The sequence below is a fragment of the Dromiciops gliroides genome, chromosome 2, assembly GCF_019393635.1.
Source record: "Dromiciops gliroides isolate mDroGli1 chromosome 2, mDroGli1.pri, whole genome shotgun sequence".
In the NCBI taxonomy this organism is placed as follows: Eukaryota; Metazoa; Chordata; class Mammalia; order Microbiotheria; family Microbiotheriidae; genus Dromiciops; species Dromiciops gliroides.
Window position 1 is genome coordinate 558,011,556 of NC_057862.1, and position 23,831 is coordinate 558,035,386.

Genomic DNA, 23,831 nt, shown 5'->3' on the forward strand with positions numbered 1-23,831 from the left:
TGATTCCTGTGGTTCTCACTGTGTCCAAAATCATATTGTATATGGTAACAGTAGTACAGAATTAGGAGGAGTATATTTAAATGTTTATTTTTATTCTGAGATTGTATATTTTGGTAAAATTTGTTATTTTCTTGATAAGATAAATAAGATACTTTGACTAATGTGATTTCTAGTCTATGTCATCCTTGACATTCTCCATGCACTCATTCAAATATCCACCCTGATGCTCTTATACCAGTTCTCCCTTCACAACAACTCTTGTTTACGTCCTACTTTTAACACTCATGCAGCCACCACAGCCTCTTGTTACCTCACCCCTTGACTATGTCTATAGCTATCTGGTTGATCTTTCTACTTTGTCTCTGTTCCCTGGACGTGACACTAGCTTCTGACTCTGTCCCTTTTCACTGACTATCCTCCATTCCTGAAATGCTTTCCCTGCTCACTTCTGCCTGACTCCCTTCCAGACTAGGCTCAAATCCTGCCTTCTACAAGAGGACTTGACTGGTTTTCCTTCTTAGTCCTTCCCCACTAGTGCTTCCCCTCTGAGATTGCCTTCCATCTCCTATATATAAATCTTGTATGTATTTAGTTGTTTGTATGTTGTCTCCCTTATTAGAATGTGAGCTCCTTGAGGGCAGAGAATACACACACACACACACACACACGTATGTATACATATATACATCCATACATATATATGTTTGCCTTTCTTTGTATTCTCAATACTTAGCACCTTGCATATAATAAGTACTTAATATATCATTGTTGAATGATCAACTCACAACAATATTTCTAATATGAGTTTAATGTAATTAAAATGATTGACCATTGTGATGAATAATGTATGGAATTTACATGCAACTTTTATTTTGGGGGTCCAGGGAGCAGATGTTGCAAATACTACTCAGGATAACAGAAGCTGTCATGCAGAAGCCAAAGGATAACCAAATAAAGGACTTGTTTGCCCAGAGCTTGGCAGGGTTACTGTTTAGGGTAAGTCTTTAAAAAGAAACAAATAAAACAAACAAAAAGAACAAAACCCCACAAATATGAAGAGCTAGCCAGGTTTTATAATACATTAGTTCTGACCATTAATACATTTTTTTAAAGTGATAAAAATTATGTTATTTATGGTTTACTTAATTAACTTTATGTAATTAAAATTTTTTTATTTTCATTTGGAGAGGCAGAATGGTGAGGGAGATGGAGAACTAGCTTTGAAGTAAGGAAGACCTGGGTTCAAGTCTTGTCTTACCTTGGACATAAACAAACTTTGTAGTTTGGTATGGGCTGGTCCCATACCACTCAACATCCTAAGTAATTCTCTAAGATCTACATTGGTAAAGGGAATTTCCCCATCAGGTGTTCCCCACACTAATGAAATCACAAGTTTAGTCTTTCCTCCCCTACCCACACACCCTCACCCCTATTTTTTGTTTAGAAGTTAAAGACATTTCTATTTCCCATGCTTTTATTGTGTTGGGGATCTTTAAGGCTTTTCCATTTTTCTAGCCACCAGTCTTTGTATAAAGATGGTATATTTTGGAGTGAATCTCTCCTATCATCTCTTAATACCTGAGATACTTCTGGTGGGGTGTTACATAGGTTTGGATAAATGGGGAGATGAAGGAAAACATTTGATATGATAGATATATAGTTTCTCTACCTGAGGGCTGCTTTAGCCGCATCCCATAAATTTTGATATGTTGTTTGATCATTATCATTTTCTTTCACATAATTATTAATTGTATTTATAATTTATTCTTTGACCAACTCATTTAAAATTTCATTGTTCAATCTCCATTTGGGTCTGTGTCTGTTGTTCTTTGATTACTATTTTTATTACATTATTGTCTGTAAAAGGATATATTTACTACTTCTGCCTTTTTGCATTTATTTACAATATCTCTGTGCCCTAATATATGGTTAATTTTTCTAAATGTTCCGTGTGGTGCTAAGAAATATATGTGTTACTTAGTAGTCTTATGTAGAAGACACTGTAAGACTTTTAGCTCTAATTTCTCTAGCAATTTTCCTCTTTTATTTTTCCATTGGGTTTGTCTAAAACTGAGAGAGGGTAAAAGCTCCTGTCCCTATTATATTGTTTTGACCATGCCTTATGGTTCTAAGGGATTTATTTATTTAGGAACTATGATATTTGGAGCATATAAGTTTAATGTAGTTTCCTGTTTTATCTCTTTTTTTATATTGTAAATATTTGTTTTTGGTTTGTCTGATAGCATAATTTCAGTTCTTGCTTTTTTGGAATCACTTGATGTAAATTTGGTCCAGCCCTTTATTTTTGTTCTGTGTATGTCTTTGTTTTTAGGTGTGTTTCTCATAAACAACAGATTTTATGGAATTTTGTTTTCTTAGTCTATCACTCTTTTAAAAAATTGGATTGTTTAATGCATTTACATTTAAAGTCATGAGATTTAGGTTTTTACAGTGCTCCATTTATCCCTACTATTAGATTTTTTTCTGAATTAGTATTTTCCCCCTTCTGTAAAGAAAGTACTTTGTCTCTTCAGCTATTTTAGCTTAATCTACTTTAAGGCAACCCTTTTCCCTTTATCTTTACGCCAACCCCTCACTACCTTGTCACCCCTTTCCCTACTTCTTAATTTTTGCTTAATTTATTAATTCCTTTTCCCTTCTTCTTTTCATCTAGTTATCTAATTCTTTTTTTTCTTCCTGGTTAGATTCAAGTAAAATCTCCCTTCCTCTTTCCCCTTCAGCTTCTTTTGTTAGTTTTGTTTCCCTTTTCTGCTCTTCAAAAAAAAGGATTTCTTTCCCTTTCCTCTTAATTATTTCTCTTCTCCTCTTTGTCTATTTTTAGACTTTTATTCTTTGATTCATGGCCCGTATACTTATTTATTCCTTCTTTAGTATCTGTATTTGTCATGAAATTAAAGCTTCTAAGGTACATATTTTGTGTTACTTCTTCTAAATGGTTTCTTTATTATTGCTTTGTAGATCTTACCCCTTGTTCCTTTTTTCTATTGTATTTCACTCTTAGAAATATCAGTTACTGCAAGATGATAAAAAGGATAGAACTATTTCCCTTGGTAGTAATTTTCCTTTGTTCCTAATTGTGAAGGTCCTTACTCCCTTTTGCCCTTACAATGATCATTTTTCTCCATTATGCCATACAATCTTTTCCTGGGTTCTTGCCTCTCCACTTTTCTGAGTGCCAGTTGTCCCCATGGAGTGCTGATTCCCCTTTTCTGGAGGAAGGATAAGTGGTCTCCAATCATACAATCCCTACAGAATATACCCATCGTAAGGTACTCATGTCCCATTATAGAATATCTCTTCCTCAATGGGAGTCTCTTGAAGGTGAGGTAAGTCATGCAAATGTTATCATCTCTATTTTACAGAAAAAGAACTTGGGTTTAGAGAAATTAAGTGAGTTGGTTAAGGATATGCAGTAGCTAAGCATTAGAGTGGGAACCTGAACTGAGGTGTCCTTGAATCTAGCCGAGTCCTATGCCCTTCCTACCATATCCTGCTGAAAGTTAGTTTTCTCAGACATATTATAATAAAGTGAAAAAAATACACTCACATTCCCAATCTCTTCCACTCTTGCTTTGCTTAGTGTTTAAAGCTATTTTTATTTTCCATTTCTACCCAATCCATTTCAGTAATCCAGACCAGTTCCCCTTAGCATATTTTCAGTAATTTGTGAATATCCTTTTACAACTTTTTTTTTCCTTATGACTTTGGGCATTCTCTAAATGCTACATTTTACCTTTTTTTTCCTCTAAAACAAGAATTTTTAATCTGGGGCCTGTAAAAATATATTTTGACAATTGGATTTCAGTATAATTAGTTTCTTTGTAATCCTTTGTATTTTGTTCTATACATTTAAAAACATCATTCTGAGAAGAGGATCTTAGGTTTCACTAGATTCCCAAGGTAGTGCATTATACAAAATTTTTTTTAATAACTTCTACCATAAAGACATTTTCATTCTTTTGTTTTATAGATTAGAGAGACTTTGCATATCATTTAGCAAATATCTTTATTGACATATACTTTTAGAATTTGATCTTTTATTCTTACATCACCTTTATTTCCCAATATATCCCTTCCATTTCCCCTCCAAGAGAGTCCTCCCTTATATTGAAGAATAAAAACATTGTAGTTCATCAAAACTAATTAACATAGGGGGCAGCTAGGTGGCACAGTGGATAAAGCACCAGTCCTGGATTCAGGAGGACCTGAGTTCAAATCCGGCCTCAGACATTTAACATTTACTAGCTGTGTGACTCTGGGTGAATCACTTAACCCTCATTGCCCTGGGTGGGGGGGGGGGGAAGAAAAGAAACTAATTAACATTAGTTAAGTCCTACCTTACGTGCAAGTTTCCACATCTACAGATCCCTACTTTAGTCAAGAAGGCTAGGAGGAGATCCATGTTCTTTATTGTTTAGAGACAATGCTATACTTATTTGATAGAGTATTGAACTCCAGTCATATATTACCTCTGTATTTATTAGCTGTATGAACAGGGGCAAGTCATTTAATGTCTGTGGGCCTCTGGAGGCACTCTAAGATGACCTATTTGGGTCTGTTGCTCCAAAGAAATAATTTAACAAGTATATTTACTGTTTATTACCATACTGAATATATCAGAAAAATCAACTTAATTGTAAACATGGAGTCTTTTCCTTGAATACATAGAGTTAAAGAAGAGTTTCATATCAGTGATTTTTATTTAATTTCTGGGTTTTGGTAATTATTGTGACTAAAGCATAATATAGTTCAATGGGACAGAGTCAGAACTTGCAAGTTGTATAAACTTGAGCAAGATAAGTCACCTAACCTTTCTGGCCCTTAATTTCCTCATTCCTAAAATATTTAAATTGGACTAGATTAACTTTCTTTTCTCTTTCTGGGTTTGTCATTTCACAATTTATGAGCATGCCTAAATTGAGATTCATTGGTAGTAGGTTAGTATTTCTTTTATTAAGAGAAAATTAGTCTCTTCTCACCTATTTCAATTTGGGTTGACTCAGCTTGTATAGCTAATTTCATGAATGATAGTAAATAAAAAAATCTCATTTCTGATGTGAGTTCTTTAAATTGATTAAGTTGTTGAGTTTTATAACTGGATAGGAACTTGAAAATCTTCTAGCTCTTTTTTTAGATGAGGAAAGTGAGGTCCATCACAGATGTGGAGACTTGCCTAAAGTTGTAAAGCTGTTTAGTATCATGGCCAGAACTAGTACCAAGACGATTTGATCCTTCCACTATAAATTGAACTACTTTTTGAAAAAAAAAAAAATTTAAAGAATTTTTGGGGTGGCTAGGTGGTGCAATGGATAGAGTTACCAGTCTTGGAGTCAGGAGGACCTGAGTTCAAATTTGGCCTCAGACAAATCTGGGGAAGCCACTTAACCACAATTGCTTTTCGGAAAAAAAAAAAAAAAAGAATTCTTACATCTGGTTGTCCTTTTCCTCCCATTATTCAAGATTTTATTGAATTATTTTTGAATTGTAGTGTAGATTCAATTTCTCTCTCTCTCTCTCTTTTTATATATATATATATAAATATTTTGTGTGTAGCAATATAAATTAATTATAGGATTTTCATAGCACAGAAAGAAGTTATTTGTCAGGATCTATAATGATTAGAAAATATTTAGGTGTGATAAACCATAATGTTTGCATTTATCTTTTTACACTGAAACTATTATGATTTTATTCTTGAAGGAGAAGTTTTAGAAAAAAAAACCTGTTACTTTTAAGAAATTTTAAAGCCAACTAAAATTAATTTTAAGTATGGTTTAATGCTTTATGTTGCTACTGCTTCTCTAATCCTTGTCTCTCTGAAGATTTGTCTTGTAAATCATGCCTTTATACATTGTTGATGTTTAGTAAATATTTGAATTTGTTAATTTCCTTTTGGTCTTAGCCATATATCTTTGGTCATTCTTTTCTTTTGAAAATTGTTTTAGTTATAAGTATAAATTTAGATATAATTATTTTAATTTTTCATTACTTCAGTATTTAGGTTTATAGTTAATCTTAATTCTAAATGTAAATATATTTTTGATGTTTTAAAATTTTACATTGTTTTAAAATGTTTACATTGAATGGGGCACCTAGGTGGCGCAGTGGATAGAGCATCAGCCCTGGAGTCAGGAGTACTTGAGTTCAAATCCGGCCTCAGACACTTAACACTTACTAGCTGTGTGACCTTGGGCAAGTCACTTAACCCCAATTGCCCCACCTCACAAAAAAAAAGATGCAATTATGAGTTTGTATTTATAAACTTTGAATGTCTTTCAAATATTTTATATAATACTTTTATGCAATAATTTTTAGTTAGCATATTCTCTTTTAATATGTATGAGATAAGATAACTGGGGTAGGAAATCTAGCATATCTGGGTGGGACTCTTCATTATTTTCCAATTAGCTCCAGTTAAAGTTCTTGTGTTTTATAAACCTTAAGTCATAGGATTCCAGCTCTTAGAGCTGGAAAGACCATATTGGAACTGAGGCACAGAGAGGAGGTTAAATTGTTTGCCCAGTATCATCTAAATCTAAATCATTCTGACTCTCAAGTCCAGCATCCTATCCTCTTCTATATAATTTATCTATCAATAACAAGCAAACAAATTTTACAAAAGGGATCAGAGATTTGGAGCAGAAAGGGACCTTAGAGGTCATCTAATTCAACCTTCTTATTTTATATGTGAGGGAACTGAGCTCCATCAGGGTTAGGTTACATTGCCAGGTCACACACTGATAAGTCAATCAATAAATATTTATTAAGTACCTACTATGTGCCAGACACTTTGCCTCTATGTGTTAGGGATACAAAGAGGATAAAGACATTTTCTGTTTTCAAGGAGCTTACAGTCTAAAGAGGGGGGAAAAACCACACATGTAAACAACTATGTATAGGAGTAAAAATTCAAAACAACAGTGTTGTGACTAGGATTCAAACCCACATTCTCTAATTTCACATCAAATTAATTCATTTTTCACTGTGCTATACCTTCTTTGATACAGTTCTCTGCAATTGGGATATAAAATATAAATCGTGTTTAGTGAATTAAATAAAGCATGTTCATTTAATACATATTGAAAGTATTGGAATAATATTGAATGCTCTGGGCTAATCAAAGACATTTTTCCAAAGAATAGGCTTTTGGGTTGGATTCTAAAAATACAAAGATTTTCTTTTGGCAGAGGAGACACCTGGGTAATTTTAGGCTTGGAAAACTTAAGTGACAAAACCCCAAAAATGCTTATTAAGATATTTGTGTTAATATTTGATTGGGCAGTTATGTTACTGGTGATTTTAATGCTTTTTGGTTAGCCTTTCTTGTCTTACAAAGTAGCAAGATTGCTTCTTTCTTTCAGAACACACAGTTTTACTTTCTCTTATCTTTCTGTCCTTCCCCTAATAGCAAGAAGGCAACAAATATGGTTACCTTAGTATCTTTGCTTCACAACTATGACTATTTTCATGATAGCTCAAATCTTTGTTAAACTTATTCTAACTAATGAAAAGAAAGAAAAATCCTTTAGTGGTTAACTTACCTTTCACATTAAAATCTATTTTATTCATGATTGAAAATACATTTTGTTATTAAAATTATAATTCTTTGAAATGCAGGATGTTTATTTCTTTTCAGACACTTATTGTGGCATGGATCAGGGCAAATCTGTGCGTTTATATTTCTCGAGAACTTTGGGATGATTTTCTTAGTGTGCTGTCTTCACTTACTGACTGGGAAGAACTAATAAATGAATGGGCCAATATCATGGATTCATTAACAGCTGTATTGGCCAGAACAGTTTATGGAGTTGAAATGACAAACCTCCCTTTGGATAAATTGAGTGAGCAAAAAGAAAAGAAGCAAAGAGGCAAAGGTAAATTTTTATCCTTATATGCTAACATTAGATCTTGAATATTATAGTTTCTAATGTGAACATCATGTCAATAAGTGCCTATCTAATAATATTAGATAAATTATCAACAGCAGATATTTTTTAAAAAAGCAAATCGGAATCACTATGTGATTCAAATTACTCTGGACTCTTATTTGGGTTGGATCTGGGTTAAATAAGGAGAGTTTCCACATAGGCTTCTAGAACTGAATTTAAAGGGAGGAGTTTGGAAGAAAGCCATGTGAATGCTAGTATTACCATTTTGTTTCTAATCCTTTTCAGATTGGTAGGGGCTGTATAATTCAGAGAAGAAAGAGGTTAATGGTACTCAGTGACAGCACTTACCATAAGTAATTTAATATCTTTGTTCTCATAGCTCTGCAGTATCCATTTAAGGGCTATAATTTTTCTGTCTTACTTTCTCATGTAACAGATTTTTTAAAAATTTCTGTTGTATATCAATTTAACCTTTCTCAGAAACAGTATTTCTTCAGAAACAGTATTTCCAAAATAGGTCATAAAAATTTAATAAATATAAGATTGCTTAGGAATATATTTTGAATATATTATTGTAAAAGAAAATAATGTAAAACCATCTTTGGTATTGGAGATATTTATGTTTCATTCTTTTAAATTTTAAAATATTTTATAAAGCATGATAATCCAGTTTGGGAGATATAAAGGTTTCTCCACTCCATCTTCCTGTTTACATGTAGACTTTTCACATTATAATGATTATCTCTTAACTAGTATGATAATAGAGACTTTAAGGGGAATGAGAACCCAGGGTGGTTACTTTAACTACTTGGTAGTAATATTTAAAAAGTTTACTTTTAGAGTAAAATGGTAAAGCAGTTGGCTAAAAATAGTTTTTGTATATGTGTATTTCAGTTATCCCTCCTACATTCTATTTAATGAAAATTTCATTTTATTTATGATATTATAAAATATAGAGATGACCTCTTGTTGATTGCTTTGAAGGTTCAACGGGTAAGGTACTGTTTTAGGCATTTGGAGACTGGATTGCTATTTCTTGATGCTATTACTATTATTAGCATCATCCTTGTTTTATTAAAGTTTTTTGCATTCAAGACAGTTTGTTAAAGTGCTATAGCTCTTTCATATTTGCAAAATACACTCTAGAACCTAGCTTCTTAAACTGTGGGTCATGACCCCGTATGGGATCGCATAACTGAATGTAGGGGTTGCAAAAAATTGGGCAGTAAATGTTTGATTTGTATACCTATTTTATCTATCTATAATACATGAAGTCTCACAAAAATTTCTTGAGCAAAAAGGTGTCATGAGTGGAAAAAGTTTAGGAAGCCCTGATCTAAAAGATATTAATTTTAATTCAATACTATATGGCTTTATTAGGTAACAAATAAGCTTTGAGCCTGTCTAAGAAAATCAAGAAAATCAAGGAAAGTTTTTTTTAGAGTTGATAGATAATTTTCTTTAGAGTTTCTTTAGAGTTGATAGATAATTTTCTTTAAAAAAAAATTAAAATACAGATCCATATCTATAGTACAATAAATAAGGAAATTAAAAAACATTTTTTTTGCCTTAGGTTGTATTTCAGATTCACAGAAAGCCACTGTCGGGAGATCATTTTCTTTGAGTTGGAGAAGCCATCCTGATGTTACAGAACCAATGAGATTTAGGAGTGCTACTACATCTGGAGCTCCAGGAGTTGAAAAAGCAAGGAATATAGTCTGTCAAAAAGCAACTGGTAAAAGTTCCTCAAATATTACATTGTTTTATTAACTATCTAGTGTCACATAGTCTTGAGCATCTAAGTATAACTCCATAACCAATATAGACTTTCTTATGTTTAGGGACATTTATATATAATTATGTTTATACAATAAAACCTTTACTATGAGCAATCCTTAATTTACTGGGATATTTTATTGCATTTTCCTTTAACACAAAAGAATCCACAAGGAAACAAATTTACACTGGGAAATTAATGGAAATAAACAAAAAAAAAACATTCCAGTAACTTCCAGGGTAAGGTCTTTGATTTCAAATTCAGCCCACACATTTTGGTTTTTACATCAGATTTATGACCCTCAGTTTTTATAACTTCTCCTGTTAACAAAGAATAATTTAATTATATTCAGTTTCTTCTACAATTCCTAAGAAAGCATTGGCTTTGACATCAATCCATTTTAGAGATAATTCCAAAAAATGTTAGCCCCCCCCCCCCCCGCTCCAAAAAAGAAAATCATGTTAAAATTAACTAAACTCTTGAATGTATTGTAGGTTGGCATCCTGTTCTGTGCCACCACTTGTATTCTGTTCTTTCCTACTCCCACCTTCTCAGAAGGCTGATAATTGCCTTAAGAAACATCACAGTAGTCTAAGAAGAGCTGTCAGATTGTCCTTGACTCTTCACTGTCCTCACTTCTTAGCTTCATTTCAGAAAACTTGTTTTCTCATTCACTGGGAGAGACAGGGCATAGAAAAGCTATAAGTAAAGGTAAACAAATATCTTTCTTTTTCTTGTCCTATACTATTCCTATTCTCAACTGTCCATGGTCTCTAGTACAAGGTATAAAATGGCTTTAATGGTGGCCTAGCCACCATTAAAGATATGTTACTACTTATCTGTGATATAACAATGAGAAAGATTAGATTTAAAAAAACTGAATACTTAAATGATATATAGCTTAAATGATAGAAAAATGAATACTTAAATGATATATAATGCTGTAGCATAGTATTTTTAGTAATATGGGATGTTCTATAATCAGTTATGCTACTAAAGATTACTGAGAATCAAGGTGCAATTTAAGAAGAATTTTAAAATTAAAATAATAATAAAGTATTTCCAAAGTATGCCATTTTAAAATTCCATTATTTGTAGTGGTTAATAATTAAATTAGCCATTGATTTATAACTGAATTTACCCTCTTATTTAATATGTTTACCTCATAAGTCTGAAAAGAAGAAAAATAATTGTAACAAAACTAATTATCACACTAACTCTTAGTACATTTTACTACTACCTTCCTATTAATGAGGAAAAGCCTTTTTAGAGATCTAATCTACTCAACAAGGATTAGTCATTTTTATTAAAAATATAAATTCATTTTGTCCTTGGTAAGATAAATTTTTAAATTTAGGGTAACATTTTTCTTTAAGATAGCATGCAATGGAGTTAATGCTACATTTAGCACTAACAGTAACTCATTTGAAAGTGCCATTTTTCTCTTTCTTTAAAAGAATCTCTTAAATTTCTTGTTTTTTGACTTGAATGCTATTTTATAGTTTAGTAGAAGAACTGTCAAAAAGGGAGAGGAGCTGCATATGTGCAAAAAGAGAAAGACAATGAAGTAACTAAAGCACTTGACCAAGAGGGCAGCTAGGTGGTACAGTGGATAAAGCACTGGCCCTGGATTCAGGAAGACCTGAGTTCAAATCCAGCCTCAGACTCTTGACACTTACTAGCTGTGTGACGCTAAGCAAGTCAATTAACCCTCATTGCCCCACAAAGACTAAAAACAAAACAAAACAAAAAAACCCAACACTGGACCAGTTGAGAGGACTGCCCAGGCTAGTTTTGAGGAATCATAAAATTTTATCTAAGGCAACGATTGATTGCAGAATTTTATCTAAGGCAGTGATTGATTGCAGAATTTTAAATAGGCAAAATGATATTTGGAAGTAAAAAGGAACTTCAATTAATTGTCAGAATATCCTGAACTACTTTTGTGGTTCAGTTTTAGGTTCATATTATCAGTCATTAGAAGGTCCTGAATTATTTGCGGGACCAAACTGATTAAAAAAACCAAATAAACACCCAACAACCTCCCCCCTGCCCTCCACCTCAGCCTATACTGTTAGTGCATTTATCGTTGATTTGTAAAATTTTAGATACCATATACTGAAAGTATACCTATTTGAAATAAGAAGTAAGGTCTGATTGTCTAACTTAATTTTACCAAGTACTGGTACCTTTTAGTTGCCAAATTAATTTATGAATGGTCTAATTGCTATTCACAAACATTTCAATAGTTTCACATATAATGCTTAAAACATTGACCTGTGCATCCTTTGCAATGTAATTATCATATTTGGTTATTAAATCTTCTTCTGAGAACTTAATTCTTGTTGTTTATCATTTCTCAGAGGTGACTAGTCTCTTAGAGGCTGTGCCAGTATTATAAACTCTATCAGGTCTACCAAACTACTAAGATTTCAATGGACTCACTATATCTCTTATCTGTGGACAGGGCTGCCTGAGTTGAAAGAGAATGATTGAGAGGTTTGGCCACTAGGTGATGCGTTTTTGCAGCAACAGAAATTTATATAGTCTCCTAAACCATAGAGGAGTTGCGTACTGCAGTGGTGAAGGGAATACTTATACTGAAGAAATCACATACTCTAAGTATTGAAGTAAGATTTACAAGAAAGGGGGGCAGCTAGGTGGCTCAGTGGATAAAGCACCAGCCTTGGATTCAGGAGGACCTGAGTTCAAATATGGCCTCAGACACTTGACACTTACTAGCTGTGTGACCCTGAGCAAGTCCAAACCCCCGTTGCCCTGCCCCAAAAAGCCCAAAATAAAACAAAACAAAAAAAAAGATTTATAAGAACGAAAAGTGGACAAATATAAACAAGGTCATTGTATTTTTTTTTAATTTAAAAAGTTTCTTTTACAGGAAAAATGGAAGGAAATCAGTTTTAAATTTATATGAAGATAATTTAACATTAAAACAAAATATATGGGGGGCAACTAGGTGGCGCAGTGGATAAAGCACCAGCCCTGGATTCAGGAGTACCTGAGTTCAAATCCGGCCTCAGACACTTGACACTTACTAGCTGTGTGACCCTGGGCAAGTCACATAACCCCCATAGCCCCGCAACAAAAAAACAACAAACAAAACAAAACAAAAAAAATATGGACAGGGTTATATTTTATGCCATAACAAACATTTGAGTAGGGTAAATAAACAAACACACACACATATGTATATATATATGTATGAATTTTTTTTACTTTCCTTCAATATTGCTTATTGGACATTAAAAAAACCAATTCCAGTAAGGTAAAGGAACTGGCGATGAGGGAAATGTAAAAGGAAATGTAAAATTTACTATAGGGATTCTTAACTTGGGATCGATGAACTTGTTTTTTAATGGTTTTTTGATAACTGTATTACAGTATAGTTGGTTTTCTTTGAGTTTTGTGTATTTGATAGGATGTATTTAAAAATATCCTGAGAAGTCCATAGACTTTACCACAATGCTCAGAATTTAAGAATTTAAGAAGCCCAGGTTTAATATATTCTTTACCTGTATCTTTGTCACTGTTGCCTATTCATAATTTCCTTTTAGAATGGAAATAAGAATAGAAAGCTAGACCTGTGATTTCACTAAGAGGATTTCAGATGAGGAAACTTCCTTTTTAATACAAGTTGGCACCTTCTCTGTAACTTATACTCAGAGAGTAGCCTATGGTGCTGAGTAAGGTCACAGAAGCCACTATATGTCAGAGGCTGCAGCACTTGAATTCAGGTGTTCCTGACTCCAAGGTGAGTTCTTTATTCAGAACACCATGCTGCATTTTATATTTCCTTTAGCAGTATGCAAATAAACATTATGGTTGTATAAATAAATTAAATAAGTTATTATTTAAATTGCATATATTTAATGAAAATGAAACCTAAATGGTTGGTGGTTTTTCATATGAGGAATTTTCTCTCACCTGAGAAATATCAATATGTATAGTTCAGATAATAGAGAATTTTCTAGCCTTGATACCTGGAAATCATGTGATTTCCATGCAGTATGTAAAAAATTAGTGTGTAAGATCGGTTAAACAAAGTATTTCGCTATCATTCACATATATTAGAATAAAAAATATTTTTGGTTGCTACATATTAGTATAGTTTGGGAATGTTTAAACTATGAAGTGAAAATATATTTATGCATATAGTCATCTCATTTACATACTTTGTGGATTATCTATAACCCATTTTAAATCTCAGTCTTGATTTCCTTTGCCACTCAGGATGCCTCCCTCCAACATTAATGTAGCTGTACTTATTATGTAATATGAATTCATTTTAATATCAGCTTATGCAAAATGTAATTATAAAGAAAGGTAAATCTGCTGCTGCAACAACAAAATTAAAAAGCCTCAAATAAAAAACCTGGATGGTCTTTCATTCAGTATAAATTATTTTGGCATCTGTGCCAATTCTTCCTTTGGTTCAAAGGGTTGTTGTGACTGGATCTAGAAATTTAAACAGACAAACATTAGATGTTTAGTATCTTTGCACTTGATTATTCCATTTTAATACATATTTAAAGAACACCAAAAGTTTTTGTAAATGACATTAATATTCTTCTGACATAATTGTTACTTTATTATCTTTCCTGGAAGCTAAGCGAAGCCAGTCTATCAGCAACTGTGCCCACCTTTCTGAGGCTTTGCCAGCCACTAAAAGTGTACCTCTTCTGCTTCATACTGTGAGCTCTCTCTTACCTGGTATCTCTTACACTTCTTGCTCTCACAGGCTGTCAGGTACTGTACTTAAACCTCACTCGTATATCAACTTGCGATGTGGTTTTATGATCTTCACTTTCTAGTGTTTTGTTTTTTTATCACTTGTTTATATTTGAGTAGTCTAAGTACATTGTGCCCATAAATAAATATACTATGCTATTTTTGTAGTGTATTTGCAGAATTTTCTGTAGAATCAATTTTTATCAGTTGTTAGATGGTTATTATTCTTAGAGATTTAATAGAAAAGAATATTACCTAGTTCTTTACAAAATGATAGTTTGGACTTTAGTAATTTTTGTAGTTTTGATATTTAATCATAAGAACAGTATTCACTGTCAAAAGGAAAAAAAGCCACAATTCTTAATTGGAAACTACAACAGAATCTTGTCTATAACTTTATTTTGTTTTAGGTAATATAGTTTTACTAGAAGAGAGAAGTTTTATTATTCCAGAGAACAAATTTTGAGTGAAAAAATTGGAATGGCTATATTTGGCATTACAAAATAAAATAGGTATTTGTGATGGGGTAATATTTATCCATAAAAGACTTCTTTTAAAGTTGACTTTAAATCCTATTTCACAAAAAGTCATTTATCTCTCTCTCTCTCTCCATCCATCCATCCATCCATCCATCCATCCATCCATCCATCCATCCATCCATCCATCCATCCATTTGTCATCTATCATGCATTATTGCAAATGTTTAAAATTTATTTTAAAAACCCATTAATTTAATTACTAATTTGCAAGACTAACCCCCCCCTTTCTGAGTTTTATGCATGTAAAATCATATTCAACCATGAGGCTTAGACACACAAATATATGCATGTATATATGTTTATGTATGTATATATTATATATGTCATACCAGAAATGATTCTTCTCTTATTTTAATCATTTCAGTTCAGTAATTTGATTAATATTAATGGGTATATTTTTTAATGTAACACCAAGAAAATGTTCCTGAACCCCATTTGAAAGAAGGGAGTAATACTTCCACATATTTATGTTTCAGTGCTTCAGTGTTTTGAATGTTTTTATTTACTAGGTATTAATTTTAACAATTTTGCCTGTGATCTCTAGCACAGGTTGTCAAGTAATATACTTAGGAGACCCACATAAACCAGCTTGTTTCCATTTTTAGGTATACTTCTGTTATTACTGTCTACTTTTAAAAATTACACTAAACTAGCTTGCCAAAGATAAAATGATTTATGAGTAAATCCTCTAGGGGGGATTTTTAACTCAGATGCAGTTGTCCTGGAAAATAATAAAATTTAAACCCAGCTAATATAACTAGTCAGTTATATTATTTGTTGCCTATTAATTGTGTTTTATGCATTCGGAAATTCTATCATTATTTTAAGAACAAAAAAGTTCAATTAAAATGTTCTGGCCCTATTAGTTCAAATATGCAGAAAACAATATGATTTTAATTCCATAGAGCTTTAAAATTTTACTCAAATTATTTAAAATATAGTTAATTTGCATGGTAGATATTTGAATTGTACTGTAATCATTATTTTGGAAACATTGTTTCCTTAGGAATACCCTCAGAGTATATATTCCATATATACCTAATTTCATACTATTTCTAGGATCACATAATTTTAGAATTGGAAGAAACCTCAGAGTCCATTAGTTCAACCTCTGCTGAAAAAGTATATCTTCACCAACATTCATAGTGAATGGTCATCCAGTCTGTGCTTAATGGAGTTCAAGTGAGGGGAACAAATTAATTTCTTCCATAAGCAGCACTTTTCATTTTGGAACAACTCTAATTATTAGGAAAGTTTGTTTGTTTGTTTTTAAATAATATCAAGCTTAAATGTCCTTCTTTATATCTTTCACCAGTTATATGTTCTGTCTTCTGGAGCTAAGTATAGTTTTTAGATAGCTATCATGTCCTCCCAGTTTATCTTTGAGCTAAACATCTTCAGTTCTTTAAACCTGTCCTTATATGAGAAGAACTTAAACTTTCCTTTCAGTGCTCTCTACTTCTCAAAATGCTGGTATCCAGATCTGAGACCAAGCCAAAAATGTTTTGAGAAGGACAGACAGAATACAGTGTACTATATAGAATACAGTGTACTGTACAGTACCCCAAACCCCTCTTGATTCTGTAATACTGTCTCTCTTAACACAGCTTAAGAGTGTATTAACTTTTTTTTTTTTGGCTACCATATCATAATACTTTCACACTGATTTTCAATAAACTTGCAGTCTACCAAAAATCTCCAGATCTTTCTCAGGTAAAATACTATCTAGCTATACTTCTTCCATCTTGTATTTGAGAAATTTATATTTTTGAGCCTAAATGCAAGGCTTTACTTTTATTCTTATTAAATTTCATCTTAGTAGATTTAGACCAATACTTCAGCCTGCTAAGATCTATTTGAAATTTGATTCTGTTGTCCAATAAAGTAGTTTCTCTCCTAACTTTCATTAATGTGCAGATTCAGAAGATAGAAATCTATGCTTTTACCTGTTATTCCTAAAATGGTTTTTTTTTGTAATTAAAAAAGTCACATATCCAAACTCAGATCTCTATCTTAGCCCAATGGACATGTTTTTCTCAGTTGATATCAAACTATTAACAATTGTTTGGGTTGGGCATTCAATCACTTTTGAATATGTCTCATTGTAGCTCATTGTACTATTGTCTAAAATTTATCTTTCCATCTTCTTTACAAGGATGATGAGAAAGACCTTGTTAAGTGTTTTGCTACCATTTAGTTAAATTGCTTCCATATATTGCTCTTATCTTTTCAGTGTACTACAAGGAAAGAAAGGTTAGTATTTCATCACCTGTCACTTGTCTAGATATTCACTAACCATATATAATATTGGTAGGAATCAAAGTCACACTCAATAGTATATAGTTTGTAGATTTCATTTTCTTATACTTTTTGAAAATTAAGATGTCATTAGCTTTCTCCAGTGTGATAGTACCTTTGCTGGTCTTCATAGTCTTTTATTGATTACTGGCAGTGGCTCAGCAATCACATTTTGTAGTTTTTTCAGCATTCAAGGATGCATATCATTGGATCTTCATGACTTAATCTCAGTTATTATTTCTCTCATTATTTCCTTATTTAGTTGTCATTTTCCCATTAGCTATTTTTGTTCTGGTCTTTCTGGTGTAAAGATCATTCTCCTTAGCAGAGGACACAGAAGCAAAATAATAGTCTAACAACTGCCTTTTCTTCTACCTGTGACTTTCAGTTCAAATGACAACTTTATATACCTTCTTGTCCTTTGTGACTTGTTTATGCCCTTCCTTAGATCCTTCCTACAGTGTGCTGGAGACCTTCCTGTCAGTCTCTTGCCACTGCAGCACTGAAGCTTTCTAACGGTGATCTTTGGCTGTGTGTCTGTTCTGTCTCCTTTACTGGTCATAGATATTCCTGGGAACATCCTTTATGCTGCTTCCGCATAATGTGTTGTATCTTACTCACACTTAGTAAATGCCCTTATAGTGCCATTGAGGTGCCACTAACTGACTGGCTGGCTTGATGATCTTCTGCTCAGCATGAAATAAGAGTAACCTTTACTTGCCTCCTTTTCCTCTGACCCCTTACTAAGTGATCTCTCCTCTGACTTCATTAGTGAGGCAGTAGCATCATCCTTTGAGGATAAGCAGCGGTTTCTTCAAAGGATTGGGCTCTCTTCTGTTTGGGAAGCGCTTCATATTTGTTTCTTTTATCCAAGTTTCATTGGTCTTTTGTGACATTCTTCCACTGTCTCACCTTCTGCTACCAGCCAGGATCCCCTTTGGCTCTTTAGGTCCGTTTTCCTCCTTTGTTTTCACTTTAAGCTTTTCTGTTTTTAAAGTAAAACAACACTCTCTAAGAGGCCTTCCTCAAGTCAGTGGGAAAAGTTTTTAACTGTGGGTTGATTTTTAAAGATATTTTATTATTTTTTAATTTTAGCATGATAATTCTATTAATAGCAATATGTCATTCTTTGTGAGTTTTGTTTGAAAGTGATGTCTTCTTCACTTTTAATGAAAATAAAACATACTTTTTTGAGATTAAGTGACTTGGATTGGACCTGAAACTTACAAATCATATCTTCCACTTTTGTGCTATTGGATAAATAGATTCATTTCTTATTTGTCTCTCCACTTCATCTTATGTGCAACTATTCAGTAATGTGGTGCAACAAAAAGAGTATTGAATTTGGGGTCAAAAACCTTGGTTTGTATCTCAGTTTAGCTACTTACTACTGAACTCTCTGGGTTTTAGTTTTCTTATCTATAAAATAAGTGATTTGAACAAGATGAACTCAGAATGACTTATGGCTCTTAGCCTATCCTCTATATGTATATTTTGGTTTTTTGGTTTTTTTGTGAGGCAGTTGGGGTTAAGTGACTTGCCCAGGGTCACACAGCTAGTAAGTGTCAAGTGTCTGAATCCAGATTTGAACTCAGGTCCTCCTGAATCCAGGGCTGGTACTTTATCCACTGCGCCACCTAGCTGCCCCTATATTTTAAAAAATAAAAAGCTTAATAAAACTTCTTTACCTTTTGAACTACTACTGCACCATATTTATAACTACTTTGGCCTCTTGTGCATTGTATTTTATTTTATTTTTGCAGTTGTCCTCTTTGTAGATGTACTTGGTAGTGTTAACTATCTTTTTTTTTAATTTAAAAAATTTTTTTATTTTTATTTTTTGGTGAGGCAATTGGGGTTAAGTGACTTGCCCAGGGTCACACAGCTAGTAAGTGTTAAGTGTCTGGGGTCGGATTTGAACTCAGGTCCTCCTGACTCCAGGGCCGGAGCTCTATCCACTGCGCCACCTCGCTGCCCCAGTAGTGTTAATTGTCTGAGGCTGCCACAAAACTTACTTCACTCCAGAAACTAGCACTTTGAAGGGCAATAGGGATATAAAATCCAGAGCTTTCATTCTATTTGGGAGATAAAAATAATCATTAATGTATGTGATAATTTGAGGGGTGGAGAGAACTAAAAAGTTTAAAAAAGTAGTGAAGATGAAGTTTTAGAGTATCCTTTTTGGTTTATTTTGTTTTCTTGTAGTTTTTTTCCCTTTATAATGGTAGTAGGAGAATTTCTCGTTACTTCTAATTCCTCTTAAATTCATTGAACCCATTGAATAGTTTTGAGAAATTATAGTTAATATAGTTACTAAATTCATTTATGAATATTATAATAGTATTAATTAAATGATATCTAATCTACTTTCTTGCCCTAAAAGACTTAAACCATAAGTATATATTTAAATTTATTTCATACCATTTTCATGCTTCTAAATCAGATTCTGAATTTGCTAGAAAATGATCAATTACAATTCCTATGAATGGCAGCACTAGTTACATTTATAAAGTTCTTAGGTTCTTTGGCTTTGTATGGGAAAATATAGGATTAAAAGTCTAGGCCTATTTTTTTTTGTTAGCCATAGATAATGACATATACTATCCTTAAAGGAATAGGAGACAACATTATTAATTTTGCTTGATATCTCAGTATTGCCAGCATTTTATTAAAGATAAACAAGGATCCTGAATTTGGAATTGAAAAAGTAATAATCATTATCTTCCTATAGAATTCTTAGGCATAAGGAGGCATTAAATAAGTTTAGTGATGTGTTTAATTTAAAAACCTATTATTTTTAATCATGTTTTTTGTGTAGTTTGATTTTTTTTTAGATGTGCAAGTCTCACGTTTGATAGAGAATCTGCCTTATAGGAATCAACATCTGCACTAGATTTGAGTATTTATAAATTCTAATTTAATTATATTGAATTATCCTTTAGTGGAAAAAAAAGGAGCAAATGAGGATTAGAAGACCATCTTGCTCTTGCCATCCTAAATTCAGTATTGGAAAGTTGTGGTTCAAAGATGTTATTAAATGTTTAAAAATATTTAAGGGTGTTGATCTTTAGTTCCTCTCCAAATATATTTAGTAGGGCTTTCAAATTTGAAATAATGAGTGACTTTATGAATCTGAAATAATAGTCTCATATGTTAGCTACTGTAAAAGAATACATGGGGGTATTCTCTTTAGAAGAATATAGCATATTATATAGATGGATATACAAGGCATTAGGAAAACCTGGATTTATTAGTGCTGTGACTATTGGCAAGTCACTCACCTTCTCAGCCTCAGTTTTTTCTACAAGATGGGGATAATAATAGCACCTGCTTTAGAGCATTGCTGTGTGGATCAAATAAGAATATTTGGGAAGCATTTTGTGATATTGTTGTAATGATGCTATTCATAGAGACCCTTAATGTTTGTGTCTTCCATTTTTACTACACTTTTTCCAGTTTTGTGCCCTAATTTTTTTTTTCTTTCCTAAATTGTGCAGTTGAAGGAACTGTACCTAGAATGAGGGAGCCTGGATTTGAGTGTAAAATAATTAGAAAAATACTTGACTTTTGGAGCAGAGATTTGCTTTCTGTCAGATTTAGATGAGCAAGGAAAGAGAAGTATAGGATGATACCTAAGTTTTTATCTTTAACAAGTTTAAAGCCAGTAGAGGGAGCCCAAGAACTGTCAAGAAAAAATTATTAAGAAACATACAATGGCTTGAGAAAGTAATTTCATGAATAAGTACAAATGATTTGATATACATTTATACAAGTATTTACATCTAGAAATTGGAGGGCTATTGACTTAAAATCATTTTAAAAATAAATTGTTTTGAAAGGTATCTCCTTCCCTTAGTATCATATTGGTTTCATGCCAGTTAGTTGCAGTTATACAGGGGTGACATAAAAGTATCATCTTCCTCTGCTATCTTCCACTTCTATTTCCCCATCATAAGAGCTGTAAAATCCCACTACTTAAGTGGCTATTTATGATTGCACACTTGTACTCCATTTGAAGAAGATTCTCCTGACACTTTCACTAAAGCAAAGCCTTAAAAGCAATATCAAACTAGAGTATTTGAAAAGCTTAACTAGTGTGTATAGAAGGAGGTCAATGTTGGTAATGTGATAGGGCCAGTAGGTGTCCTGTTATTTCAAAGTGATGGCCTTGTTTTGTTTAGTTTCATAGTATTTGGTTGGTTTCTTTTCCTTTAGAGAGATGTTGCCCTATGGTTTTTGTTCCAGACTTTTATTTACTTCTTATTATAATCTAGAGACCATCAGTTTTTCCTTTAAGGAAATGAAACTCACTGTTCTGTTATCCATGGCAAAATAAAAAGAGATTTCTATTTATGTAGCAATGAAATAAGCAAGCTAGCTCTTGTACTCCCTCTACTGGTGTTGAATTTGAATTTTAAAACTACATTTCATTGATGTTCCTATTTCTTAGATCAGTATGGTATTCCATATATTCCATCCCCAACTCCTCTACTAGAGAACAAAGAATTTTTTTTTTTAGGAAGGAAAAAGATAAGCACAACTGATTGATAAAATGAGAAAATCCAAAAACATGTACAATTTGTAAAACCTGTGGGCTTCTTGAAGTACTGGGTTTATTGGGTGTGCCTTCTTATATCTTTTCATTTGAATGCCATTTGATCTTTATAATTTGTTACATTTACTTTTAATTTTTGGTGCATCATTGTTCTTTCCATTTAAATTCTTGTAGTTCCTATGTATGTTGTTTTCTTGCCTTTTCTTCACTTTATATCAGCTCATATAGCTCTTTGTATACTTCTCTGTATTATTCATACACCATTTCTTATAGCACAGTTGTATTCCATTACATTTGTATGCCACAATTTTTTTGGCCATTTCCCAATCGATGGGCATCTATTTTGTTTCTAATTCTTGGCTAGTACAAAAAAAAGTGCATCTGTAAATGTTTTGGAGTAGATGAAAACCTTTTTCTTATCCATATTTTCCTTGGGGCATAGACCTAGTAATGGAGTCTTTGGTTCAAAGACATTGTAGTCACTTTATTTACATAATTCCAAATTGCTTTCCAAAATGGTTGCATCATTTCATAATTCTACCAAAAATGTATTAGTATGCCCATCTTTCCCTACCCCCTTTGCAGAGCAAAGTACATTATTTCTGACATCATCTTTAACTGGAAGGGAAAACAGTCAAAACAAATCATCTGGATACATCCTGGATTCTGTTTGGTAATACTGAGGAATATAAAGGTAGGGGTGTATGATGGTGAAGTTTGTACCTAGGATTTAGTGAATGTCTGCTTTGCTTGATTTCCATTCCTCCATGGGAGACCTGATAATCTTTGGCATCACTGTATTACAAAATTGAAATAAGAAGGGACATAGAAAGAGAAAGACAACTAGGAAATGATTTTCTGTGGCCCTTATTCCTGCTGCTTACCCATGCCCTCATTCTCTGCATATTAAATTATGCTTTTTGTTTCTGTCCTTCATTCTGGTTCTCTCTTTTAAATATGAGATTATCAGGACCAATACTACTTTGATGGTTTTTATAGTCCATAATGGAATATTTTCAAGAAATGAAAAAGTGTGGGAATGTTTACTCTTTTAGGATGTTCTGTATATCACTGAATTTGTTGATTACGTTAAGTGATCAGTTCGATCATTAGAGAATGGAGGGGGGAAGGGACAAGCATTTATTAAGTGCCTATTATGTGCCAGGCATTGTGTTAAATACCTTATAAATTAATTTGATCTTCACAGTAACCTTTGTTAGGTAAGTTTTATTATTCTTCCCATTTTACAGTTGAAGATACTGAGGCACATAGATGTTAAGTGACTTGCCCAAGGTCACAACCAGTACATTTTGAAGGCTGGATTTGAACTCAGGTCTTCCCTGACTCCAGGCCTAGCACTCTATTGACTGCACTACCAAGAAATAGCACAGTGCACTTAATTATCAGATATTCATCTTTATTTCTGATAATCAGATACATAATTGAGAAAAATGTCCTGCTAAATCAAATCCCGACACATGGACTGTATTTCCCCATTTTTCTTCAGGAGTTCATAAAATCATGATTAAGTGAAGAGTTAACCTATAACCATGGCTAAACAGAAAAATATTGTTGAATACCCACTGTGGAAATTCTAAAGTGTATTAATTTTCCTTAATTAGTAGAGAATCCTCTATGAAACCAAAATGAGATTGGGTGAAATTTCTTGTGACCCCAAGACAAAATATAGAAGTTGGGAGAGGGAGAGGGAGAGGGAGAGGGGGAGGGAGGGAGGGAGGGAGAGAGAGAGAGAGAGAGAGAGAGATCACATATATGTATGTACTTCAGTACTTCAAGGATTTCATCTCTGTGAGTTCTCTATTAACAAGGATGGCAAAACTTTTACAATTTATTAGATGGTGTTTGAGTTATTGTGCCCGTATATTTTATCTCCCTCTGGCCAACACAGCGTTGAGACTCTAGGAAACTGAGCTGAACTGTTTCTTGGACAACAGACAGATAAGTCTATTACATTTCTTGTTATAGCAACTGCTTGAGCTTAAATT

General features: G+C 32.9%; 1 protein-coding gene across 1 annotated transcript in view; it reads left to right on the forward strand.

Moving 5' to 3' along the window:
- The window catches only part of RALGAPA2 (Ral GTPase activating protein catalytic subunit alpha 2), a 409,525-nt gene that overhangs the window by 101,802 nt on the left and 283,892 nt on the right, over positions 1 to 23,831 (forward strand). Inside the window, 3 exon segments of the mRNA XM_043983629.1 lie at positions 885 to 996; positions 7,658 to 7,895; positions 9,484 to 9,645. Of these exon segments, the coding sequence (XP_043839564.1) occupies positions 885 to 996; positions 7,658 to 7,895; positions 9,484 to 9,645 (512 nt within the window).